Below are 21,435 nucleotides of genomic sequence, written 5' to 3'. Positions count from 1 at the left end.
TCTCCTTCACTCCCCCAATCTCCCTAGCCGCATCTCGTTTGCGAAGCTGGTGTGCCAGCATCCTGCTCGCCTTTTCCCCATACTCATAGACCGCGCCCTGTGCCCTTCTCCACTGCGTCTCTGCCTTCCTGGTGGTCAGCAGGTCGAACTTGACCTGCAGGCTGCGCCGTTCTTCCAGCAGCCCCTCCTCTGGTGCCTCCGCATATCTCCTATCCACTTCCAATAGCTCCCCCACCAGCCTCTCCCTCTCCTGCCTCTCCTTTCTTTCTCTATGCGCCCTTATGGAGATCAGCTCTCCCCTGATCACTGCCTTCAGGGCCTCCCAGACCATCCCCACCTGCACCTCACCCGTGTCATTCAAGTCCAGATAGCTCTCAATGCTCTTCCGGACCCTTTTACACACCTCGTCGTCCGCTAACAGCCCCACATCCAGCCGCCACAGCGGGCGCTGGTCCCGCGCCTCCCCCATTTCCACATCCACCCAATGCGGTGCATGATCAGAGATCGCAATGGCCGAGTACTCAGCTTCCCGTACCCTCGGGATCAGCCCCCTGCTCAACACGAAGAAATCGATTCTGGAGTACACTCTATGGACGTGGGAGAAAAAGGAATACTCCCTCGCCCTCGGCCTACCAAACCTCCATGGGTCTACTCCTCCCATCTGCTCCATGTACCCCCTCAGCACTTCTGCCGCTGCCGGCCTCCTATTGGTCCTTGCGCTCGATCTGTCTAGCCCGGGGTCCAGCACTGTGTTAAAGTCCCCCCCCATGATCAAGCCCCCTGCCTCCAGTCCCGGAATGAGGCCCAATAGGCGCCTCATAAAACCCGCGTCATCCCAGTTCGGGGCATATACGTTGACCATCACCACTTTCTCCCCCTGCAGCTTACCCTTCACCATCACATACCTACCCTCCTTATCCGCCACCACCTCCTCCGCCACGAACGACACCCTCTTTCCCACCAGAATCGCCACCCCCCGGTTCTTTGCGTCCAATCCAGAGTGGAACACCTGTCCCACCCACCCCCTTCTCAGGCGAACCTGGTCCACTACCTTCAAATGGGTCTCCTGTAACATTGCTACATCAGCCTTCAGTCCCTTCAGGTGTGAGAATACCCTTGATCTCTTGACCGGCCCATTCAACCCCCTCACGTTCCAAGTGATCAGCCGGGTCGCGGGACGACCCGCCCCCTTCCCCTGCCGATTAGCCATGTCCTGTTCCCTGCTCGCCCCGGGTCGACCCTCCCCTTCTGACCCGCTCCCCATGGCGATGTCCCCCTCCCCCCACCTCTCCAGTCCTCCACTTCCCGTTTCTGGTCTTTTCAGCAGCAACCCGGTGTCCCTCCCTAACCCCCCTCCCCCCCCCCCAGGCTAGGACCCCTCCTAGCCGCGATGTACCCTCCATCGTACTCCCGTAAGTCAGCTGGTTCACGCTGACCCGGCTGCTCCTGCCCCACTCCGACTCCCCCCGGCTCGGGGGGGGCCTCCCCCCCCCTTGCCACTCCTCCCTGGCCCCGCTCCAGCGCGGGAAAGGTCGCCATTGCTAGCCACGCCCCGCACTCCTCCCCTCCCCCCTCCTCTGCCCCGCGCGCGGGAAAACAGAGGAAAGCCCGCGCTTTCGCCCTGCCACACCCCACCCCGCCATCTTCAGTTCCACCCCCGTCCCCGTCCATGCCTGTAAAAGAACCCCCCCTAGGAGCCCATATCCCCGACCTGCTCTCCCCCCCGTCCCACCTCCCCAACTTAACATTATAAATAACAGATAAATAACAAATAACAATGTACTTAACAGTCGCCCTCTACCAAACAGCATAAATAACCATAAATAACCATAAATAACCACAATAACAATAACTAAGGGAAGTTGGCAAAGGGGGAAAAAACATCAGAAGAAAAACCACAGCAAGAGTTCAAAATCCAAACAAAGAATTCAGCTGAAAGTACCCGAGCGGCTACGGCCTCCAAGTATCCCCTGGGTCTAATTCGAGTCCAGTTTCTCTTCCTGTACAAAGGCCCACGCCTCCTCTGGGGACTCAAAATAGTGGTGTTGGTTCCTGTAGGTGACCCACAAGCGCGCTGGCTGCAGCATTCCGAACCTGATCCGTTTTGCATGTAGCACCGCCTTCGTCCGGTTGTACCGGGCCCGCCGCTTTGCCACCTCCGCACTCCAGTCCTGGTAGACCCTCACCGTCGAATTCTCCCACTTGCTGCTCCTTTCCCTCTTGGCCCACTCCAGCACTCTCTCACGGTCGCTGAGTCGCTGGAACCGCACCAGCACCGCCCTCGGGGGCTCATTTGCTCTTGGCCTCCTAGCCATGACCCTGTAGGCCTCTTCCAGCTCCAGGGGCGAAGGGACGGCCCCTGCCCCCATCAGGGAGCTCAGCATTTCTGCCACATATCCCGGGAGGTCTGACCCCTCCAGGCCTTCTGCCAGGCCCAAGATCCTCAGGTTCTTCCGCCTCATTCGGGTATCCAGCTCCTCAAAACGGCTCTGCCATTTCAGGTGGAGTGCCTCGTGCACCTCTACCTTTCCCACGAGGACCGTGGCCTCCTCCTCCCTCACAGTCATCTCCTGTTGCAGCTCCCGAATCGACGCCTCTTGGGTCGCCTGGGCTCCCATCAGCCTGGTGGTCGTCGCATTCATTGACTCCAAGAGCTCCATTTTCAGCTCCGTAAAGAAGCGCAGGAGAGCGGCCTGCTGCTCCTCCGCCCATTTCCTCCATTCCTCGGGTGCTCCACCGGCCGCCATTTTGGTCTTCTTCCCCCGCTTTTTTTTGGGAGCTGCTGTTGCTTTCTTTACCACCCCACTCCGGGTACCGACCATAAAGTTGGTCTGGTTCTCTTCAGGGAGCCTTCCCCCACCGGGATTTGTCCTTACAGCGCCGTTGGGGCCCTCCAATCGGCCCGAAAACACCTTTGTAGCAGGAGCAGCCAAACGTGCGACTTAGCTGGTCATAGCCGCAACCGGAAGTCTCCTCACTGTTTAGTGCTTCAGATTGCTTTCAGTTATCTATCCCGGTAGAGATCAGTCACTTCAACTTCAGTAAGAAATTTTCAGAGTGAATGCTGTCAAACCATGTGCATGTTTCCGAAAATAACATTTTGAAATGACAGATTACTAAAAAGTTCTTAATGGCATGCCTTATGTACTTCTGAAAACATGGGATGGTCCTTACATGAACTGCAAGAGTTTCTGTTCCATTATTGCTCAGCTTGTGTGTGACCATCTGCACTGGACATTGAAGGTGAATGCTCCACTTCCCTGGTAACACTCAAAGTATTCATGTTATAGTAGTCCACTGTGCGCCCATTATTTGCTGATACCCACCCAGTAAGTTGAGGATTGGATCATGTGGCCTGTGCCTTTAACTCATGACCCTTCTTCAGATCCTCAGACAGGAGCGGAGCACTAATACCAAGTTATGAGCATCTCCATCAGATCAATTATTGAGAACATGATAGGCATGTTAACGCAGAGATACCAATGCCTCAACCCTTAGAGGTGCCCCAAGGACACTCAAGCCATAGCATCCAGGATCATTCTAGTCAGCCTCAATTTCAAGAGGTGCTCACATGGAGCAGCTGGAGCAAGAACTTTCTGTTGACCAATTGGAAGATGCCGTTGAAGAACGTGAGGAGCTCTGAGCATGTAGGAGCCCAAACCATAGGCAGCTGCAAGAGGGATTCGGCAGAATTTCTCCCAATCACCTCATGCATTTTCCCCATTGTCAGACCACCCTGCATCTGCCCAATACTATGGAGTAAATTACAGTCCTCCACATTTTTGCGACCATCCTATTTATCTGATGGGTTCATCATTCGGGCTAGACAGTTAAAAGTTTCAATGTGATTAAAACGTATATGGAATGGGGTTTTTCCAGATGCTGATGGAGGTTTTCCAGATGCTGATGCAGGAGGATGTGCAGCTGAAAGAGAACATTGGGAAGTGGAAGCAGGTGAACGAAGTGCAGCTGAAAGAGGGTATTAGGACGTGGTAGCGAATAAGGAATAATTGGAGATAGCTTTGTCAGTTTTAGAATCACTGGAGTAGGGGGATCGTGGGAGCTGTCAGGAATTGTGGGGTGACCATAAATATGAATTATTCCTTTGAATAGAGAGTTTTAAAGAGGACAAGAGACTGATGAGTTTACAGGTCAGGTGACAAGGTTGTCCGAGATGAAGAATGAAATTATGATAGATGAAATTATGCAAAGTGCAGAGGCTGCTGGAAGAAATTAAAACTTTTTCTGGGAGAATCTCTGGGAGTGTGCAGCGGCTTCTTTCTGAAGATAGTCGTCATCCGTTGGCATTAGGAAGACATCCTTATTTGATGATGAAAGGTTTTCTTGAGATGGCCTTTTGGTCAACAAAATATTGAGGTACCAAACAATCACATTGTGGAGTGTCCGGATGTGCGGCTACGTGGAGAACTTCCTGCTTTTCTTGAAGATGACATAAGATTTTTCTACATCTTGCTGAATCACTGGAGCAGCAGATTGGGCCATGTTCATTATCTCACCCAAAGAGCTGCATTTCCAACAATGCAGGACTCCCTCAGTGCTGTGCTAAAGTATCAACTCAGAACATGCCCTGGAGTGGGGCTTGAACCCACAACCTGGAGACAGGCTTGGTGAGAGCAGTGCTGCCAAGTCAACCAACCACCAGGGATAGAAGAAAGCAGATATGTGTTAGTTCCCTTCAAGAAGAGCAGATCAGTCAATATCCTGAGTTTCGCATCTAGGAATTGGTTACAGATGTCTACTAGTACAGTTTTGGGAAGTATCTTCGGCATGTTAGAAACATTACAGGGAGAGGAAACTGTAAAGTGAAGACTGAAATTGAACATCCTGTGTTGCAAGGTTGGAAAAGAAAGTTGATTACTTTTTAGTTGAAATTTTTATATATTTATTTTTAAATTATGTCCGTAATCTAGGAGCTCCAGGACCGGATTGATGAGCTCCAGTCTGAGCTACAAATCTACCAAACACAGGGGAAAAGTTTTAAACCATTAATAAGAAGTTCTTTGGCAGAGGAACTGGAGAATAAAAGCGATGTTGTCGACTGCGATCAAGGTATTGCGACAAGGAAAGACCAAGCTTTTGAACTTAAGTTTGGTTTCTTGAAATATTCAGCCACGCATTATTAAATTTATGATCTGCGAAGACCCTATTGTGGCCTAAATCTTCATGTAGACTTTACTACTGGGGCTGGTTTAGCTCAATGGGCTAAATCGCTGGCTTTTAAAGCAGACCAAGCAGGCCAGCAGCACGGTTTGATTCCCGTACCAGCCTCCCCGGACAGGCGCCGGAATGTGGCGACTAGGGGCTTTTCACAGTAACTTCATTGAAGCCTACTCGTGACAATAAGCGATTTTCATTTCATTTTTTTCACTACATTTCAGAAATATTTAAAGAGAAAGATAAATACTTTTAGTTCATTTAGAAATTGTTCTTTTCATTTTGGCATGATGCTAATGTTGAATCGGATATATCCTGCATTCACTGCCACATTCTTGATTTTCTTCCAGAGGAGTGGCAAAAATCTTTTATCGGAATAAGGGCAGGAGTATTGAAAATAACTCATCGCAAAATAATTTTGCATTTCCAAATTCTGACTCATTTTTGGCAAAATGTCTTTTTCAGGTTTTGGTTCTGAAGAATGTAATCCGTTAAACATGAGTTTGGAAGCAGAAATGGTCATAGAACAAATTAAAGAGCAGCACCATCAGGCAGTTGACAGTTTGAAAATTGAGCTTGAAGCTAAGGCAAGTAAAAACAAAGGGCTGTATTCTCTGATATTATTGTTATGGGTCAGGGTTTAGAGAACCCCCAAAGTGTATCATGGAGTTCACCTGACCCACAATTTTTAATAGATTGTGGTATGGGGAGCACACGGCCCACTCTGCAGGTGTGGTACAGCAGAAATGGACAAGTATTTTTTAAAACAAAACAATGTTTATTCTATGAACTCAAATTAACGTTTTCAAAATGAACAACGAATATCTTAGCAACCATTAATTCAAAGATAACCCCAAAGACTACAACACTAAGTAATCCTTTAAGCTGTCCTTTTAACATCCAAAAGACTTAACAAACCTTTAAACAGGAGCACATTAGGTTCACATTCACTATTGAAAACATTTATAATTCTGAATTCACCAAATGATCTAGAGATAGTCTTTGGATGGCAGAGATAAACAGGACAGCTCTTTGTTTAATGTCAGCTGCAGCTCGCTGGAAAACCCAGACACACCCAAGCTTTTTCTCAAAGTGAAACTGAGAAGCAGAAGCAGAGCTTAGCTCCACCCACACTCTGATATCACTGCAGTAACATCAGCAGCTAACTATTTCTGTCTGCACGCCGTCGTAAAGACTGTGGACTTTCATGCCAGAAAAACCGGCATGAAAGGGCCACATATTCCTCGCCCTGCAGGGGGCCTAGCAGGGATCTGACGTAAATCTAGAAGCTTTTGTTGCAGATATGGGCCCCCGCACTTCCGGGTTGGAGGCCACGCACGGCGGCAGCCTCCAGCGGCCGCGCCATGCTCCATGGCGGACTCAGACCACGGAGCTGGACACTAAAAATAGACCCCCCACCCCCCCCCCGATCGGCCACGTGTCTGACGCTGACTGCCCGCCCAAACATTGCGACTGCGTATAAGGCCCCCCCTGCCCTCCGCTGGGCCGCCCCCAACTAGGGCAGCCACGGACTGAGTCGCCATACTAGTTTCCTGACCGGCCGGACCATGAGTGCTCCACGCCGTCTGGACTTTGGCCGGTTGGGGGCAGAGAATGGCGGAACGGGCCTCCAGCAATGGCCCCAGGTAGACGCCGCGCGGCATACTGGGGTCCACAGAATCGGGGAACCGGCACACGTCCTGATTCCGTGCGGGGAAATGGATTCTCCGCACCGGTTGCGATTTCGGTGTCGGGGTGCGGAGAATCCAGGCAAGACATTTGGTTATTGGTCGACGGTCAGCATAAAATTTTCAACTAAATTAAAAGTCTCATATTAATGTTCCTAGGCAAACCGCACTGTAGTGTTCACATATTTAAATATTTGATAAGCAATTCTGTTTTGGTGAGAAAAGTTTGAAATCTGAGAATTTTTTAACAAAGCGTAGTGGGTCACTGATCAAAATAAAATCTCTTCAATCACCAAGTGCACCGACAAGATTTTATACTTGGACACCTCGGCTATCTATGGTTTTGGTAGCTAAATTTACTTATATGATTCACCCATGGGATGTGAGCCTTGTTGGCAAGTCCAGCATATACTGTTGTTTCATGGTTGACCTTGAAATCGTGATGGTGAACTGGTGCTTTGAATAGCTATAGTACATGTAGTGTAGGAATGCCCATAGGGTGGAATTTTCCCATATTTTGTCAGAATAAGGGGCTGGTTTAGCTCACAAGGCTAAATCGCTGGCTTTTAAAGCAGACCAAGCAGGCCAGCAGCATGGTTCGATTCCCGTACCAGCCTCCCCGGACAGGTGCCGGAATGTGGCGACTAGGGGCTTTTCACAGTAACTTCATTGAAGCCTACTCGTGACAATAAGCGATTTTCATTTCATTTCATTTCATTTTTCAGAATTCCGGGATCTGACTGAAAGCTAGTCTGTAGTTCTCCAGCTGCACAGCCAGTTGTTAGACCCACTTTTCTGGCACGATGGGGAAAACTAAAATGAGTGGGTGTGGTTTTTGCTGTCAGTCTGGCAGGGCGTGGCCTGATAGAGCCGGTCAGCAAGGGCAACTCCACAGAGCTATCTTGAAAGGGCACCCTGATTAGCACAGAAAGTAAGAGCCCCTCCATGAATACAGAGGACCCCCCCCCCTTCACAAGCACCCCCCAACCCACACCACCAACACAGCAGTCTCAGGCGCAGCCCCCCCCCTCACAGGTATCAGCCCTCCCCAACTCGCATAAGGCGAACCCCTCCCATGGGCTTCCCAGAGGGCCCATCCCAACACTGCCTCTGGCACAAGTTTCAACTGCCAGGTTGTCAGTGCCAACCTGTGTCAGGGGGATGGTGACATGGGCATGCCTCCCTCCCCTCGGGGGCTATACTTACCTTGGTGCCCCTGGTGGGATTCCCTCTTCAGAAACCTATCGTAAACCTCGTTGATTTGATGAGGTATGATTATTAAGTGAGTGGGGATCATGTGGCGAGGGGGCTTGTTAATTATATTAAAATGCATTCAGGGGTTTAGAAGGTGCTTTTGAAGGTGTCATCGCAAGTTGCTGCAGTGCATTTTGTGGATGGTACATACTGGTGGTGAAGGAAGTAAATGTTTAAGGTGGTGAATAGGGTGCCAGTGAAGAGGGTTACTTTGTCCTGAATGTTATCGAGCGTCTTGGGTGTTGTTCGAATGGTCATTGCATAGTACTAATAACTATATAGTACTAGTTTACCATCTCTGATTCTTATATTTGATGACGTTTTGCATCCTTGGGTTGGGAAGACATGGGGAGGAGCATCTCTATGCATGGGTGTGCATGTAACATCTGTGTCCAAATTGCTAGCATGCTATGTGATATTTTCGCCAATATACTATTTCAGGTAAATTATTACCAGGAGCAGGTGGAAGAAACAAAAGTTAAATATGAATTGGCGAAAGATGGTGTTAACCAGGAGCACAGCAATGAGATTTCAAAAATGAATGATGAGCTTAATGAACTCAGAAGCCATATTTCAGAACTTGAAGAGGAGATTGAGACCCTTAGAATACTACAGCGTACAACTGAATGTAAACACAAAGAAGAAAAAGTTGAACTGCAGAATGGGTTTAATGTAGATAAAGCACAGATGGAGATGCAGTTGAAACAGGAACATGAAGAAATACTACAAAGCAAAGTAAATCAAGTAAGCCAATGTCTCCACAAGGAGAAAGAAGAATTATTAGAAAGGCTGAATGCCACTGAAGTGGAACTGGAAGGTCAAAGAAAAGAACTGAAGGAAACATTCCGAAGAGAAAAAATGGAGCTAGAGCAGATTTACCACACACAAATCTCTGAAGTCAGGCAAAACCTTGAAAAGGAGAAAGAAGAGTTGCAACGGAATCTTTTGCATGAAAAGCAAAATGAACTACTGCAGGAAAGGTAAGGATCAGAGCGAAGAATGTTATGAAATATCTTGATCTAAAATAGGTGGGTAACTTAAATATTAAAGACTATTCCAGGATTGTAAACAGGATGGCAAGTGGTGGATTGAAATTAGAAATTTCAGCTTTAGACTTTTGACAATTTCTGATTTAAAATGTAACCTAATTCTTGCAGTTTTACAGCTTTTTCGGTATTGGGTTCAAAGGACAACTTAGCGTCCCTTTTCAGCCATTTTGGCTCCAAAATCACATGCATAGTGTGCATACACATTTCTGGTGCAACTGCGCTGGATACAATTTGGTCAGAGTTCTATCGTGCACACAGCGTATGGCCACCAGAAATATTGGTGGATCGTGATGTTAACCAGTGTATAACACATTTGCCACCAGTGTGGCTACTTTGGAACTCAGTGCTCCAGCCAATGCCATCGCTTAAAAATGCACAGCAAAATATTCGCTCAACATCAGGAAATAACCCCTATGTCTACCCCGTCTCCCTAACCCTACCAACAATATTTAGAGGCATCATCAACTACTTGCAAGGTAGTTACTGCTTGATTTCTACTGACTGTTGCTGCTATTATCGAGGTGCTTTGCGCTTTCTACAGTTCTATAAAATTGCATCAGTCTACAGAGCAGGTATTGAAGAATGTTTTGCTAACTTCAAGGATTCTGCACAAACTTGTCGGTCCCAGATATGGGTTCACCATTAGGCATTCCACTTGGAATGCATCATGACTTGGAGAATGAACAGAGCCCACACAGAGCAGGACAAGCTGGCAGAAGAGTTGGAGGTGGGGGAAGAAGGGCTCTCAATACTAGGCTATATCCACCTTGGAGGAGAGCCATTTTCCCTCCATGCGCCCCCTTCAGGACCACCCCACCCCTTCGTGTGCCCTCTTTCATGGCCATGACCCCTCTCAGGTCCCAGCCCTTGGCAGTGCCAGCCTGTCAGTGCTGAGTAAAGAGACCCATCCATTTTTTTGTATCATCCTAGTGAATCTTCTCCACAACCTCTCCAGGGTCTCTATATGCACATAGTGCTCTTAACTGTAGTCTAACCAAGGTTCGATACAGGTTTAGCATAACTTCCGTACATTAAAATTCTGTCCCTCAAGAAATTAAGCCGAGTGATTGTTTTCTTTTTTTTTGAGACTTTGCTAACCTGTGAAGCAATTTTTAATGATTGGTGTACTCTGAGATCTCTTAATTCCTCTACTCCACTTAGACTTGCACCTTCCAAGAAATAAGGGGATTTTCACAGTAACTTAATTGCAGTATTAATGTAAGCCTACTTGTGACTGACCTCCCCATTCTTCCAACCTAAATGTACAATCCACGTTGATCTGTGTTGAACTTAATTTGTCAATTATTTGTCCATTCTGCAAGTTATTAATGTTTTCATGAAACTTGTTGCAGTCCCCCTTAGTATTGATTATTTCCCATCCCCCCTCCCCCTCCTCGCCACAACAGATTTTATGTCGTCTGCAAATTTAGAGATTGCTAAGGGCGGCACAGTGGTGCATTGGTTAGCACTGCTGCCTTACGGTGCCGATGACCCGGGTTCGATCCCGGCTCTGGGTCACTGCCCGTGTGGAGTCTGTACGTTCTCCCTGTGTCTGCGTGGGTCTCATCCCCACAACCCAAAGATGTGCAGGGTAGGTTGGTTGGGCACACTAAATTGTCCTTTAATAGGGGAAAAAATTAATTGGATACTTTAAAAAAAAAAAAAATTTAATTTAGAAATTGTTAGCTTGATTACAAAGTCTAAATTACTCTTGTAAATTGTGAACATCAGTAATCCCATCACCGATCCTTGTGAAACACCACTTCTCGCCTTTTGCCATCTAAGTAACTACACAGACTCCACATTCTCGGACCTTGTTCATTAGTTTATAATAGAGCACTTTATCTGAGACTATTTGAAAATCCAGATAAATTACATCTACACATTACTATTGTTTAAATAAATTAATTCACTATATCCTTAAAAAAAACTCCAATGTTTTTCAAGCAAAATTTTCCTTTTTGAAGTTCATGCTGACTATTCATTGTTATAATTTTGGTATCAAGATGTTCTTCTATTCTCCCCTGTAGTAGAGGTTTTTCCCACCACTGATGTGAAGCCGACGGGTTTGTAATTCTTATTCCTGCACAGATTCTCTTCCACAAACAGGTCCAGCAACTGATCTAGCCAAAATAAGCCTCTGCTTTAAGACCATAAGACATAGGAACAGAATTAGGCCATTTGGCCCATCAAGTCTGCTCTGCCATTCAATCAAGGCTGATTGTTTCTCATCCCCATTCTCCTGCCTTCTCCCCATAATCCCTGATTCCCTTGCTAATAAATAACCTATCTATCTCTTTTTTATTATTTTTTCTGAGTTACAAAGCCAGAGATCAGAATGTGCAGGGGCAAACCCCTAATCCAGCTCCTTGCCTGCTCCAAAAAACAATTCAAATTGAATCCAATTCATGGTACCCACAAGAGAGACATACCAGATCCAGGCATTACACCTGATCCCACACTCATCTTAGCCAAAGGCCGAGAAGTGATTTCTATCTGTCTTAAAGACACTCAGTGACTTGGCCTCCACAGCCTTCTGTGGCAAAGAATTCCAAAGATTCACCACCTTCTGGCTAAAGAAATTCCTCCTCATCTCAGTTTTAAAGTATCATCTCTTCAGTCTGAGGCTGTGCCCTCGGGTTTTAGTTATTCCTACTAGTGGAAATGTCCTCTCCACATCCACTCTATCTAGGCCTCTCAGTGTTCTATAATTTTCAATTAGATCCCCCTCATCGTTCTAAACTCCAATGAGTACAGACCTAGAGTCCTCAACCGCTCCTCATATGACAAGCTCTTCTTTCCATGGATTCTTCTTGTGAACCTCCTCTGGACCCTTTCCCAGCCAGCACATCCTTCCTCAGATAGGGGGTCCAAAACTGACCACAATACTCCAAATGGGGGCTGACCAGAGCCTTTTGCAGCCTCAGAAGTACATCCCTTCTCTTGTATTCTACCCCTCTCGACATGAATGCTAACATTGCATTTGCCTTCCTAACTGCCAAGTGAACCTACATATTAACCATTCAGAGAATCTTGAACCATAACTCATAAGTCCCTTTGTGTTTCTGATTTCCTAAGAGGTGCAGGTTGGCTTTTAACAGGACAGTTGCAAGTGGTGTTAGCTTCACCTAAATTCAGGCACCCTGCTGAGGCGTGCACCTATGCAACAGGACATTTGGCAATGGCTGTAGGCAGCAATTGTTTAAACTAGTCGGCAGCATGAAATTGGCATGCTGCCTGCATCAAGCAATGGGTTTAGGTTAATCGCATCATGATTACCTCACCCATTTTTGAAACCTATCAATTTTGCCCCTCCCATTGAATCCTTGATGTGTTACAGTTCCATGGACACCCAATTTCCTCTGAGACCTAATATTAATTTGGCCCTGTGGGTCGCTTTACTATTTAACATTGAGGGTCACCAGAGGTGAATCTGAAGATGTCCTCACCCAATCTCTTCACAAGCACAGTTCCAGAGGTACCAGTGGATGGTAATCAGAAATTGGCTCCATGAGAATTTTTCTCTATTCTATTAGTGTAATTTAAAGTATCCTCACTACTGCCTCAGCTGAGATTGATTTGTAATATTTCTAATTATCACATAGGAAAAGCATGGAAAATGAATTTAACCAGAAGATTTCTGAGATGGAAGCCCAGTTTGCTAAAGAACATCAAACAATCATCCTTAAATTCAAAGAAGAGACATCTGAACTTGAGGAAAAATACCAACAAGAACTTTTACAACTTGAAAATCAACTTCATGAGGAGAAAGGGCAGTGGGAATTTGAAAAATATGAGCTTTTGCAGGAAAATGAAGATGAAAAGGAAAAGCTGAAGGAAATGTTACAAGAGAAAACTTTACTTTTTCAGATGCTCACTGAAGAGAGAGACAGTTTAGAGAAATCTTGCAAAGATGAATTAAATAAATTAGCTTCTGAGCACCAGCAACTGCAGGGGGAACTGGGGGAGTTAAAAGCTGCCACCATGAAGAAAGAGAGTACTTTGAAAGATGAAATTAGCAACTTGAGGGAGGAATTGAAAATGCAATTACAAAAGAAAGAAGAACAATTGGCTGAGGCCGAGGCCAAGCAGGAACAGGCCAGAGTGTTGATTGAAAAGGTGACAGCAGAATCTGAATCAGAAAAAAATAGGCTGAAATTGGAAAAACTTAGATTAGACGAAAACAACGCCATGGTTTCTGTTCAACTCCAGGTAGCACATGAAGAGATTGAAAAAGAAAAGGCCGAACAGTGTTCAGAAGTCACCAGATTGCGAGAGAAAATCAAAAATATGGAAGAGAACATGGTGGCCTTTGGTGAAAAGCAGAAGTCCAACAACAAATTGGAGGGAAGAAATAAGGAGGGAAGAAATAAAGAAACGAAAAGTAAGATCCCCCAGCCACAGGAGAAAGTGCTACAGCTGGAGAAAGAAACATTGCCACTTGTAACAAAATTAGCACATGAAGAATTGAAAAAAGATAACGCAGAGATGGAAACATTTGGGTCAGAAGGAAGTTCTAAAGGATTGAAAGGAAAATCGCCAAACCTACAGAATGCCAATGAACGACTGAAAAGAGAAAAGGCAGAAATAATGAAGGTGAATTTTGAACTTCAAGCTAAGGTTGAAAAACTACAAGGCAAAGTCACTTCTCTTGTAAACTTGGAGAAGGTGTCCAAACTGTCTGAGAGAGAAATAAGATCAGAAAATGCAAATCTGAAAGTAAGGATGGAGGAACTAGAAGGAAAAACACTGGAGGCCTCAAACTTACAAAGTACAATTGAGTTGTTGAAAAACGAAATGGCAGAAATGAAAATGAAGAAGCTAGAATGGCAAGACAAAGTCAAACAGTTGCAAGAAAATGCCGAAGTTCTCACAATGGTGCTTGAAGAGTCTCAGAAGCAACTCGCAGAAGTAAAACTGCAGAATGCGAGCTTGAAAGGTTGCACAAAGGAATTGGAGGAAAAATCTCTGGAGCTCTCAAATCTACAAAAAACTATTGAGCTGTTTAAAAATGAAAAAATAGAAATGATCCAGGAGAGGGTACAACTTCAAGAAAAAATTGAATGGTTACAAGACAAAGCAAAGGTTATTTCAGACTTAGAGACTGCACGTGACATCTCTGAGAGAGAAGTAGTAAAGGGAAGGGCTCAGAACATGAGCCTGCAAGAAAGGATCAAACAATTGGAAGAGAAGGCTGTGTCCATTTCAGAACTTCACAAGAGAAGTGCTCAAACTGAAAAGGAGAATGCTGAGTTAAAAGTTGCTGTCATCAGTTTGCAGGAGCAATTAAATCAGCAGCAAGCCAAAATGAACAGGTAACAATTAAGGAAGCTTTATGTAACTTCAATAAATTCCCAGTCCTTTATGATAAAGGTTTTTTGGTTAAAATGAAAAAATAACATACTTTCATTTCCAATGCTTTTTTCCCCAAACACATGGACAGCTGACTTCTTTGAAATGTGGTAAGCTGGAAACCATAGTGATTTTAAGGTGGTGCATTTTTAGTTGAACTGAAATCTTGTTTATAGCATTTGCTAGACTTTAAAGGCTAGATTTTCCGTCCCTTGATTATAAATTGACGGAATTCTTGTCCTCCTTTAAGGCATGTCTTGTCCTTCTTTGGAAGTGTTTGCTCCTAAAGATTGCCGTGGAGACCATTGTGAAGTTAATTGTGCTTTGAATCACAAAATCCTAAGTGTATCATTGTCAACAGATGGTTACTTTAAATGAAATTTGCACGCTGTAAGGAACATGGATGTTTAGTCCCTGTTGAGATACAATGTCATCATGTTTCATGCAGTTGTGAGTGCCTGATGAAGGAGCTGCGCTCCAAAAGCTAGTGATTCGAAACAAACCTGCTGGGCTTTAACCTGGTGTTGTAAAACTTCTTACTGTATCTTGTTTAATGCCACTTTAAAAGTAGAAAGGCCCTTGTTGAATCTTGTAAATTGAACTTCAGTTAATGATTGGAGGGGGGAGGGAGAAATGTACAATATTTTCTTCCTGTCCTTTTCTTCATTACATTGCAGGAATACAAAAAAAAAAAATTTGCATGGAAAATTGGAAATGAGAATTAATGCATTTTACTTCATATTAATCAACTATGTATTTCACGTTATTAAGTTTGTTTAAAATGGAACTTTGTTGCTAGCCTTAAATTTGTGAGCATTCAGCACTGTGTTTACTGCTACCACCCTGTTGCTTTTGTTGATGCGTTTGTAAACATCATAAGAGCAAATATTCCTGTCTATAGCATCTATAACTATTTAAATGTTGGATGTCCAAATATATTATGCAAATATTAATACATACTGAAGTAAATTCGACAGCAATGGGAATGGACGATTCTAAATTATCATAATCAAGATAGCAGATCTTGACAACTGCAAATACAGAAACAAAATGATGGATTACATCAAATGTTCGTTCAAAGCATATTTCAGAATGGGAAATAGTTTTTCTTTGTTTTAAAATAAAATCTCGGTGGTATACTGTGGATTATAAAATGCACCACCTTGCGTGTTATTCATAAAGCATGACCGAATGGTGAATGTTAATGTGTTAGTTTGTTGCACTATCGGGTGAAATGCACCACTGCATGTCTGACCGTCTCACACAGTATCCTTCTTATCCTTTCGTTCATTTGCATGTTCACATCTTATCTCGGAATAAAGATAAAGACATGACTACACTTAATATATAGTTGCATAGCTAAATGAGAAAACATTTTAAATGTGCCAATGTTTTAACATCAACATTTCTATTTTTCCATGTGTTTGTGTTAGTATGCATGCATCTACACTGGTGCGTGGAAATAATGGGCTGAGTTTAATCCCCTCCCATGTGATGTTTAGTGGTGAAAAGGCACATGGATGGCCTTTCTGCTCTGCCACAAATTGAGGTCCTTATATGGGCAATTAATACCAACGACCTCATCCTGCCACTGTTGGTGTTAGCCGAGCAGGGGACTTGCAATGTGGGTAGCACATCAAGCAAGACCATGCAGGGACAGCTGCAGACTTTTGGTGGGGGAGGAGGAGGGTTCCTTGATCCCCCACCCAGAGCTCCACCCACCGCCATCCCTCACCTGTAACCCGGGCTCCAGCAACAGCCACTGCCTCCTCAATGGTGTGGCATTCAATAGAACTGCCAGCCTATAATTGGCAGGCATCTGTCAGCAGGCAGAACTTCTGCCTCTGGGATCCTTAATCCCAGGGAAGGACTGTCGCTGTTCAGTTAAGTTACACTTAAATCAACAGGTCTTCCCCAAAAGAACTGACTATTCATTAAATACCGCCCGATATAAACTGTTAACAGTGCAATTTAGACCTTACAGAAATGATTGTGATTAATTCTCACTTAGCAAGATAAGACTTTTGTGTCCATAGCTGGGATTTTCAACCCCCCACAGCATGTTTTGTGGCAGTGGAGGCAGCCCACCATTGGTCACCGTGGGATGGCCTGTTCTGCCACCGTCAACAGGGTTTCCCATTCTATGGACCTCCACTTCTGGGAAACATGTGGTGGGGTTCACTGAAGCCTTGCCTCAGTAGCAGCAGTCTTCCCTCCATGGCAGAAGATTGTAGATTCAAGCCCCAATCAGTAGACTTTAATCATTAGTCTAGACTGCCACATCAGTGCAGTAGGAACGTAGGAATTAGGAGCAGAAGTAGGCAATTCCTCCCTCCAAGCCTGCTCCGCCTTTCAATCAGATCATGGCTAATCTCTTCCTGGTCTCAAATCCACCTCCCTATCTGTTGCCCATATCCCTTTAACTCGTTTTTAAAATCAAAAATATATCTATCTCTTTCTTGAAACCATTTAATGACTCACCGCATTATGGAGCAGCGAATTCCACAAATTTATCACCCTCTGTGAGAAGTAGTTCCTCCTCATCTCAGTTCTAAATCTATTGTCTCTCAACCCATATCCATGACTTCTCGCTCTAGATGCCCCACAAGTGGGAACATTTGGTCTACATTTACTTTATCAATCCCTTTTAATATTTTATATACCTCGATCAGATCCCCTCTCATCCTTCTGAACTGTATAAGCCCAAACTGTTTAATCTCTCCTCATTCTTCAAGCCTTTCATTCCCGGAATCAGTCTGGTGAACCTCCTCTGAACTGCCTCCAATTCCACCACATCCTTCCTCAAATAAGGAAGCCAAAGCTGGACACAATATTCCAAGCGTGGTCTCACCAACTCCCGACACAATTGTATCAATACTTCTCTATTTTTATACTCTGGTTCTTTTGCAATAAACGCTAACATTCCATTTGCCTTTTTAATTAAACTCTGTCCCTGCATACTGGCTTTCTGCAAAGTCACCAGATCCCTCTGCCCAGGCACGTCTTGAATCTGTGCTATGGTGAGACAGTGTGACATGTTAGAGGAGTTGGGCGGAATTCTTCGCTCCCGCGCGGCATAGGGAAGGCCGTCGTGAACTCAGCCGAGTTTCACGACGGCCTCGGAGGCCGCTCCTCACACCCTATTCACCCCCCCCCCCCCCTTATACCCCCTCCCGGGGGGGGGGGGGGGGGGGGGGGGCTAGGAGCGCGCTCCGTAAATCTCAGCCGCCGGGCCTTGACGCTTGCGTCAAGGCGGCGCGCCAAGAATGACGCAACGGCGGCACCTAAGTGACGTCAGCCGCGCATGCGCAGGTTGGCCGGTTCCAACCCGCGCATGCGTGGTTGCCGTCTTCCCCTCCGCTGCCCCGCAAGACGTGGCAGCTTGATCTTGCGGGGCGGCGGAGGGGAAAGAGTGCGTCTCTTGGAGACGCCGGCCCGACGATCGGTGGGCATCGATCGCGGGCCAGCCCCCTCCCGAGCACGGCCGTGGTGCTCACTCCCCTCTCCGCCCCCCACAAACCACAAACGAACTTTTGGCGCCATGTTCACGACGGCAGTGACCAGGTGTGGTTGCCGCCGGCGTGAACAGGTCGGGAATGTCAGGCCGCTCGGCCCATCCAGGACGGAGAATCGGCGGTCGCCGTGAAAAACGCCGAGCGCCGATTCTCCGAGCAGGGGGTGCCAGGGCGGCGTGTCGTGAGTCGCCCGGCCCTCCCTCGATTCTCCCACCCGGCGTGGGGAGCGGAGAATCGCGCCCATTGTCTTTTGGGTGAAATGTTTAAGCAAGGTTCCCTCTGCCCTCGTAGGTGGATGTAAACAGTCCCCTTTCGCAGAATCATACAGCACAGAAGGAGACCATTCGGTCTATCATGCCTATGTCAGCCTTGTTACTTCCATGAACCCTGCAATTATTTTTCCTTTGCAAGTATGTATCAGATTCCTTTTTGTAAGTTAACATTAAATTTACTTCCACTATCCTTTCAAGCAGTGCATTTCAGATCCTAACAACTTGGTGTAAAATAAATTTCTCCTCGTCTCCCCTCCGAGTCTTTTGTCAATCATTTTAATTTTGTGTCCTCTGGTTACCAATCCTCTAGTCACTCGAAATAGTTTCTCCTCATACAACCGATCAAAATTCCTCAGACATTTTGCCTTAAATTTCTTTGCTCTAAGGACAACAAACCAACTTCTCTAGCTTTTCCACAAAATTGAAGTCCATCATTCTAGCAAATCTGCTCTGCACCCTACCCAAGGCCTTAAAACCCTTCCTAAAATATGGCACCCAGAATTAGGTACAATATCCAGCTAGTGCTGAATCAATGAATTACAAAGGTTCAGAATAACTTTCTTTTTTCACTTTCCTTTCCTTTTATCATCATCTTACGTTTTCTTAATTCGGCAGACTTGAGCTCAAAGTTTTGCAGCTTTTTCTATTTATTCTGCAGTGGTGAATCTGAAGAACTCGTTGATGCAAATGACGTCTTAAAAGATCAAAAGGCCACACTGAGGGAGGAAGAAGGAGTTTATCATGAGAAAATCATAGAATTGAACAACGTGCAACAAGAATTAAAGTAAGTTGTTGTAAAACCTCCTGGAGGGTCTTCAATAATCTAAGTTAGTTAAAATCATGCCAAGACACTCAGTGGGCGGGATTCCCCAAGCGTTCACTGCTCCAGGATTCTCCGATCTTGCTGCAGTGAGTGGGAGATTTGGCTGAGCACCAAATTCTCCATCCTCGCCCGCAGTGGTAAGGACTAACAATGGAGAATGCCTGTAGGGCAGCACGGTGGCATAGTGATTAGCATTGCTGCCTCACGGCACCGAGGTCCCAGGTTCGATCCCGGCTCTCGTTCACTGTCCGTGTGGAGTTTGCACATTCTCCCCATGTTTGCGTGGGTTTCACCCTCACAACCCAAAGATGTACAGGCTAGCTGGAGTGGCCATGCTAAATTGCCCCTTAATTGGAAAAAATGAATTGGGTACTCTAAATTTCGAAAACAAAATGGAGACTGCCTGCCAATATATTCAATGGTAACCTAAATTACCATGTTTTTGATGTTTTAACCATTCAGGTGGCTGTTTTAGTGCAATTTGAATCATTTGAAAATGAAATTAATTAGCCCTTAGCTAAGTGCTTAATAATTTTTTTTTAAACGTGACATTTTTCAAGTTTCACTTTAATTCTAATTGTTGCATTTTCTTCAGAAATAAATTGTTGACACTTGTTACATTCAGCTCATATGTAAATGCATAATATGACGTGTATAAATCTTTCACTGTATGATTGGTATACAGATGTACCTAACCTAAGACAATGCATAACAAATACCAACAACATAAACCAAGGAATTTCTGTTGGCTCTCCACTTAATGCCAGCAGACACGGAATGTTATGAATCAGTACTCTGATTGGCCAGTAGCTCCTGGAAGCTGAACATCCTGCTTTTACATGGGTGGAAAATATTAGCACGATTCAGAGGACAAATGTTAAAGTCCACTTATGGACTTTAGTGGGGTGTTTCATGGCACTATTCAACAGCACTTTACCAGTTTTTTTTGGCCTTGGGGAATTGCTCCCCACCGAGACTGCACTTTGAGAGATTTCCTGCTAACGAGCTGATCTCGCCAGCAGGAAGGGATATTCGTAGATCAGGGTGCCATTGTGATCAACAGCCCTGATCTTTTCCCTGTTCCACCCTCAACCTCCCCCCCCCCCACCCATCAATTGGAAAGCCGGCCCCTGGCATTGCCACTCTGGCACTGCCAGGGCACCAGGCTGGCAGTGACAAGGTGCATGGAGAGTGCCAGGATTCCATCCTGCCCTGAAGGGATTGTCCTCTTCATACTGACAGTTGCCATCTCTGTTTGAGCCCACTGGGCATTGTAAATAACCTCCCATGGTTAGGGCAACAAGCAGACGTCCTACCCACTGCAGCACTGCTCTGAACATTGGGCCTGATGTCTTGAATTATGTAAGCTACATCAGCAAGATAGTACAACACACCGGCATTGGATCAGCCTAAGATACTGGCAGTCTCAACTCGGTCAACCATGCCTCAGCCCTCACCAACATCTGACTCTGGATTCCAAGATTAGTCAAGCAAGAGTAAGACTGTGGGTGGGATTTTCTGGCCGCTCACACTGGCCGGATCTTGCGGTCCCACCGACAGCGCACCTCCACCGCGGGTTTTGCAGTGGCGAAGGGTGCTTTCAACGGGGAACCCCATTAACACAGTTGGGACCAGAAGGTCCCGCCGTTGGCCACTGGTGAGTCACCCTCTGCCGCTGCAGAACATGCCACACCTCATACTTGTGTCATGTTTCACCTCAAATGGAGACCGAGCAGCAGTATCTATTTACTTGTGGCTGAAGGTGCTTGCCCACAGCTGCCCCGCTGTGAGAGAACTACAGCCCATGTTGTACACATTGAGCACACACGGTTAACGTATAAAACAGCAGGCTCTGTTGATGGATAGCAGCATTCAACTGTATCCCTATTCTAATTGCCTGTCAAGTGAGTTAGCAAGACTATGATTTATGGTAGAATATTAAAATACAGAGCTCTGAATCTTTGCAGGCAACAAGTGGAGATTTTGAAGGGTGACAAAATGACTGCTCAGAGAATCATAGAAGTTCTGAACAAACAGGTATGTTTTTTCTTAAAGTAAATTGATTAGGATTTTACATTTTTTAAACAACGCAACAAAATTATAAAACAAATACATCGCAGTAAGAAAAAGAAACCGCTCACATACATGAATACAGAGGAGGACAGGAGAACAACATTATAACTGGCTCGATACAATCACTAGGAGCTACTAGATGCCTCCATAAGCCACACCAGAGACCAAGGGAGAAATGGGATACGGCAGCACAGTGGGTTAACATTACTGCCTCACGGCGCCAAGATCCCAGGT

General features: G+C 45.7%; 1 protein-coding gene across 5 annotated transcripts in view; it reads left to right on the top strand.

Moving 5' to 3' along the window:
• The window catches only part of nin (ninein (GSK3B interacting protein)), a 189,961-nt gene that overhangs the window by 141,266 nt on the left and 27,260 nt on the right, over positions 1-21,435 (top strand). For all 5 annotated transcript variants that reach the window (XM_038778397.1, XM_038778396.1, XM_038778394.1 and 2 more), the window contains exons 14-19: positions 4,932-5,070; positions 5,641-5,762; positions 8,559-9,097; positions 12,772-14,481; positions 18,964-19,089; positions 21,096-21,165. In XM_038778397.1, coding sequence (XP_038634325.1) covers positions 4,932-5,070; positions 5,641-5,762; positions 8,559-9,097; positions 12,772-14,481; positions 18,964-19,089; positions 21,096-21,165 — 2,706 coding nt within the window. The remainder of the gene's footprint in view (positions 1-4,931; positions 5,071-5,640; positions 5,763-8,558; positions 9,098-12,771; positions 14,482-18,963; positions 19,090-21,095; positions 21,166-21,435) is intronic.

Source organism: Scyliorhinus canicula, chromosome 2 (genome assembly GCF_902713615.1).
Source record: "Scyliorhinus canicula chromosome 2, sScyCan1.1, whole genome shotgun sequence".
Classification (NCBI taxonomy): domain Eukaryota; kingdom Metazoa; phylum Chordata; class Chondrichthyes; order Carcharhiniformes; family Scyliorhinidae; genus Scyliorhinus; species Scyliorhinus canicula.
Note: the sequence above shows the minus strand (reverse complement) of the source record. Positions and strands in the feature narration are given on the sequence as shown.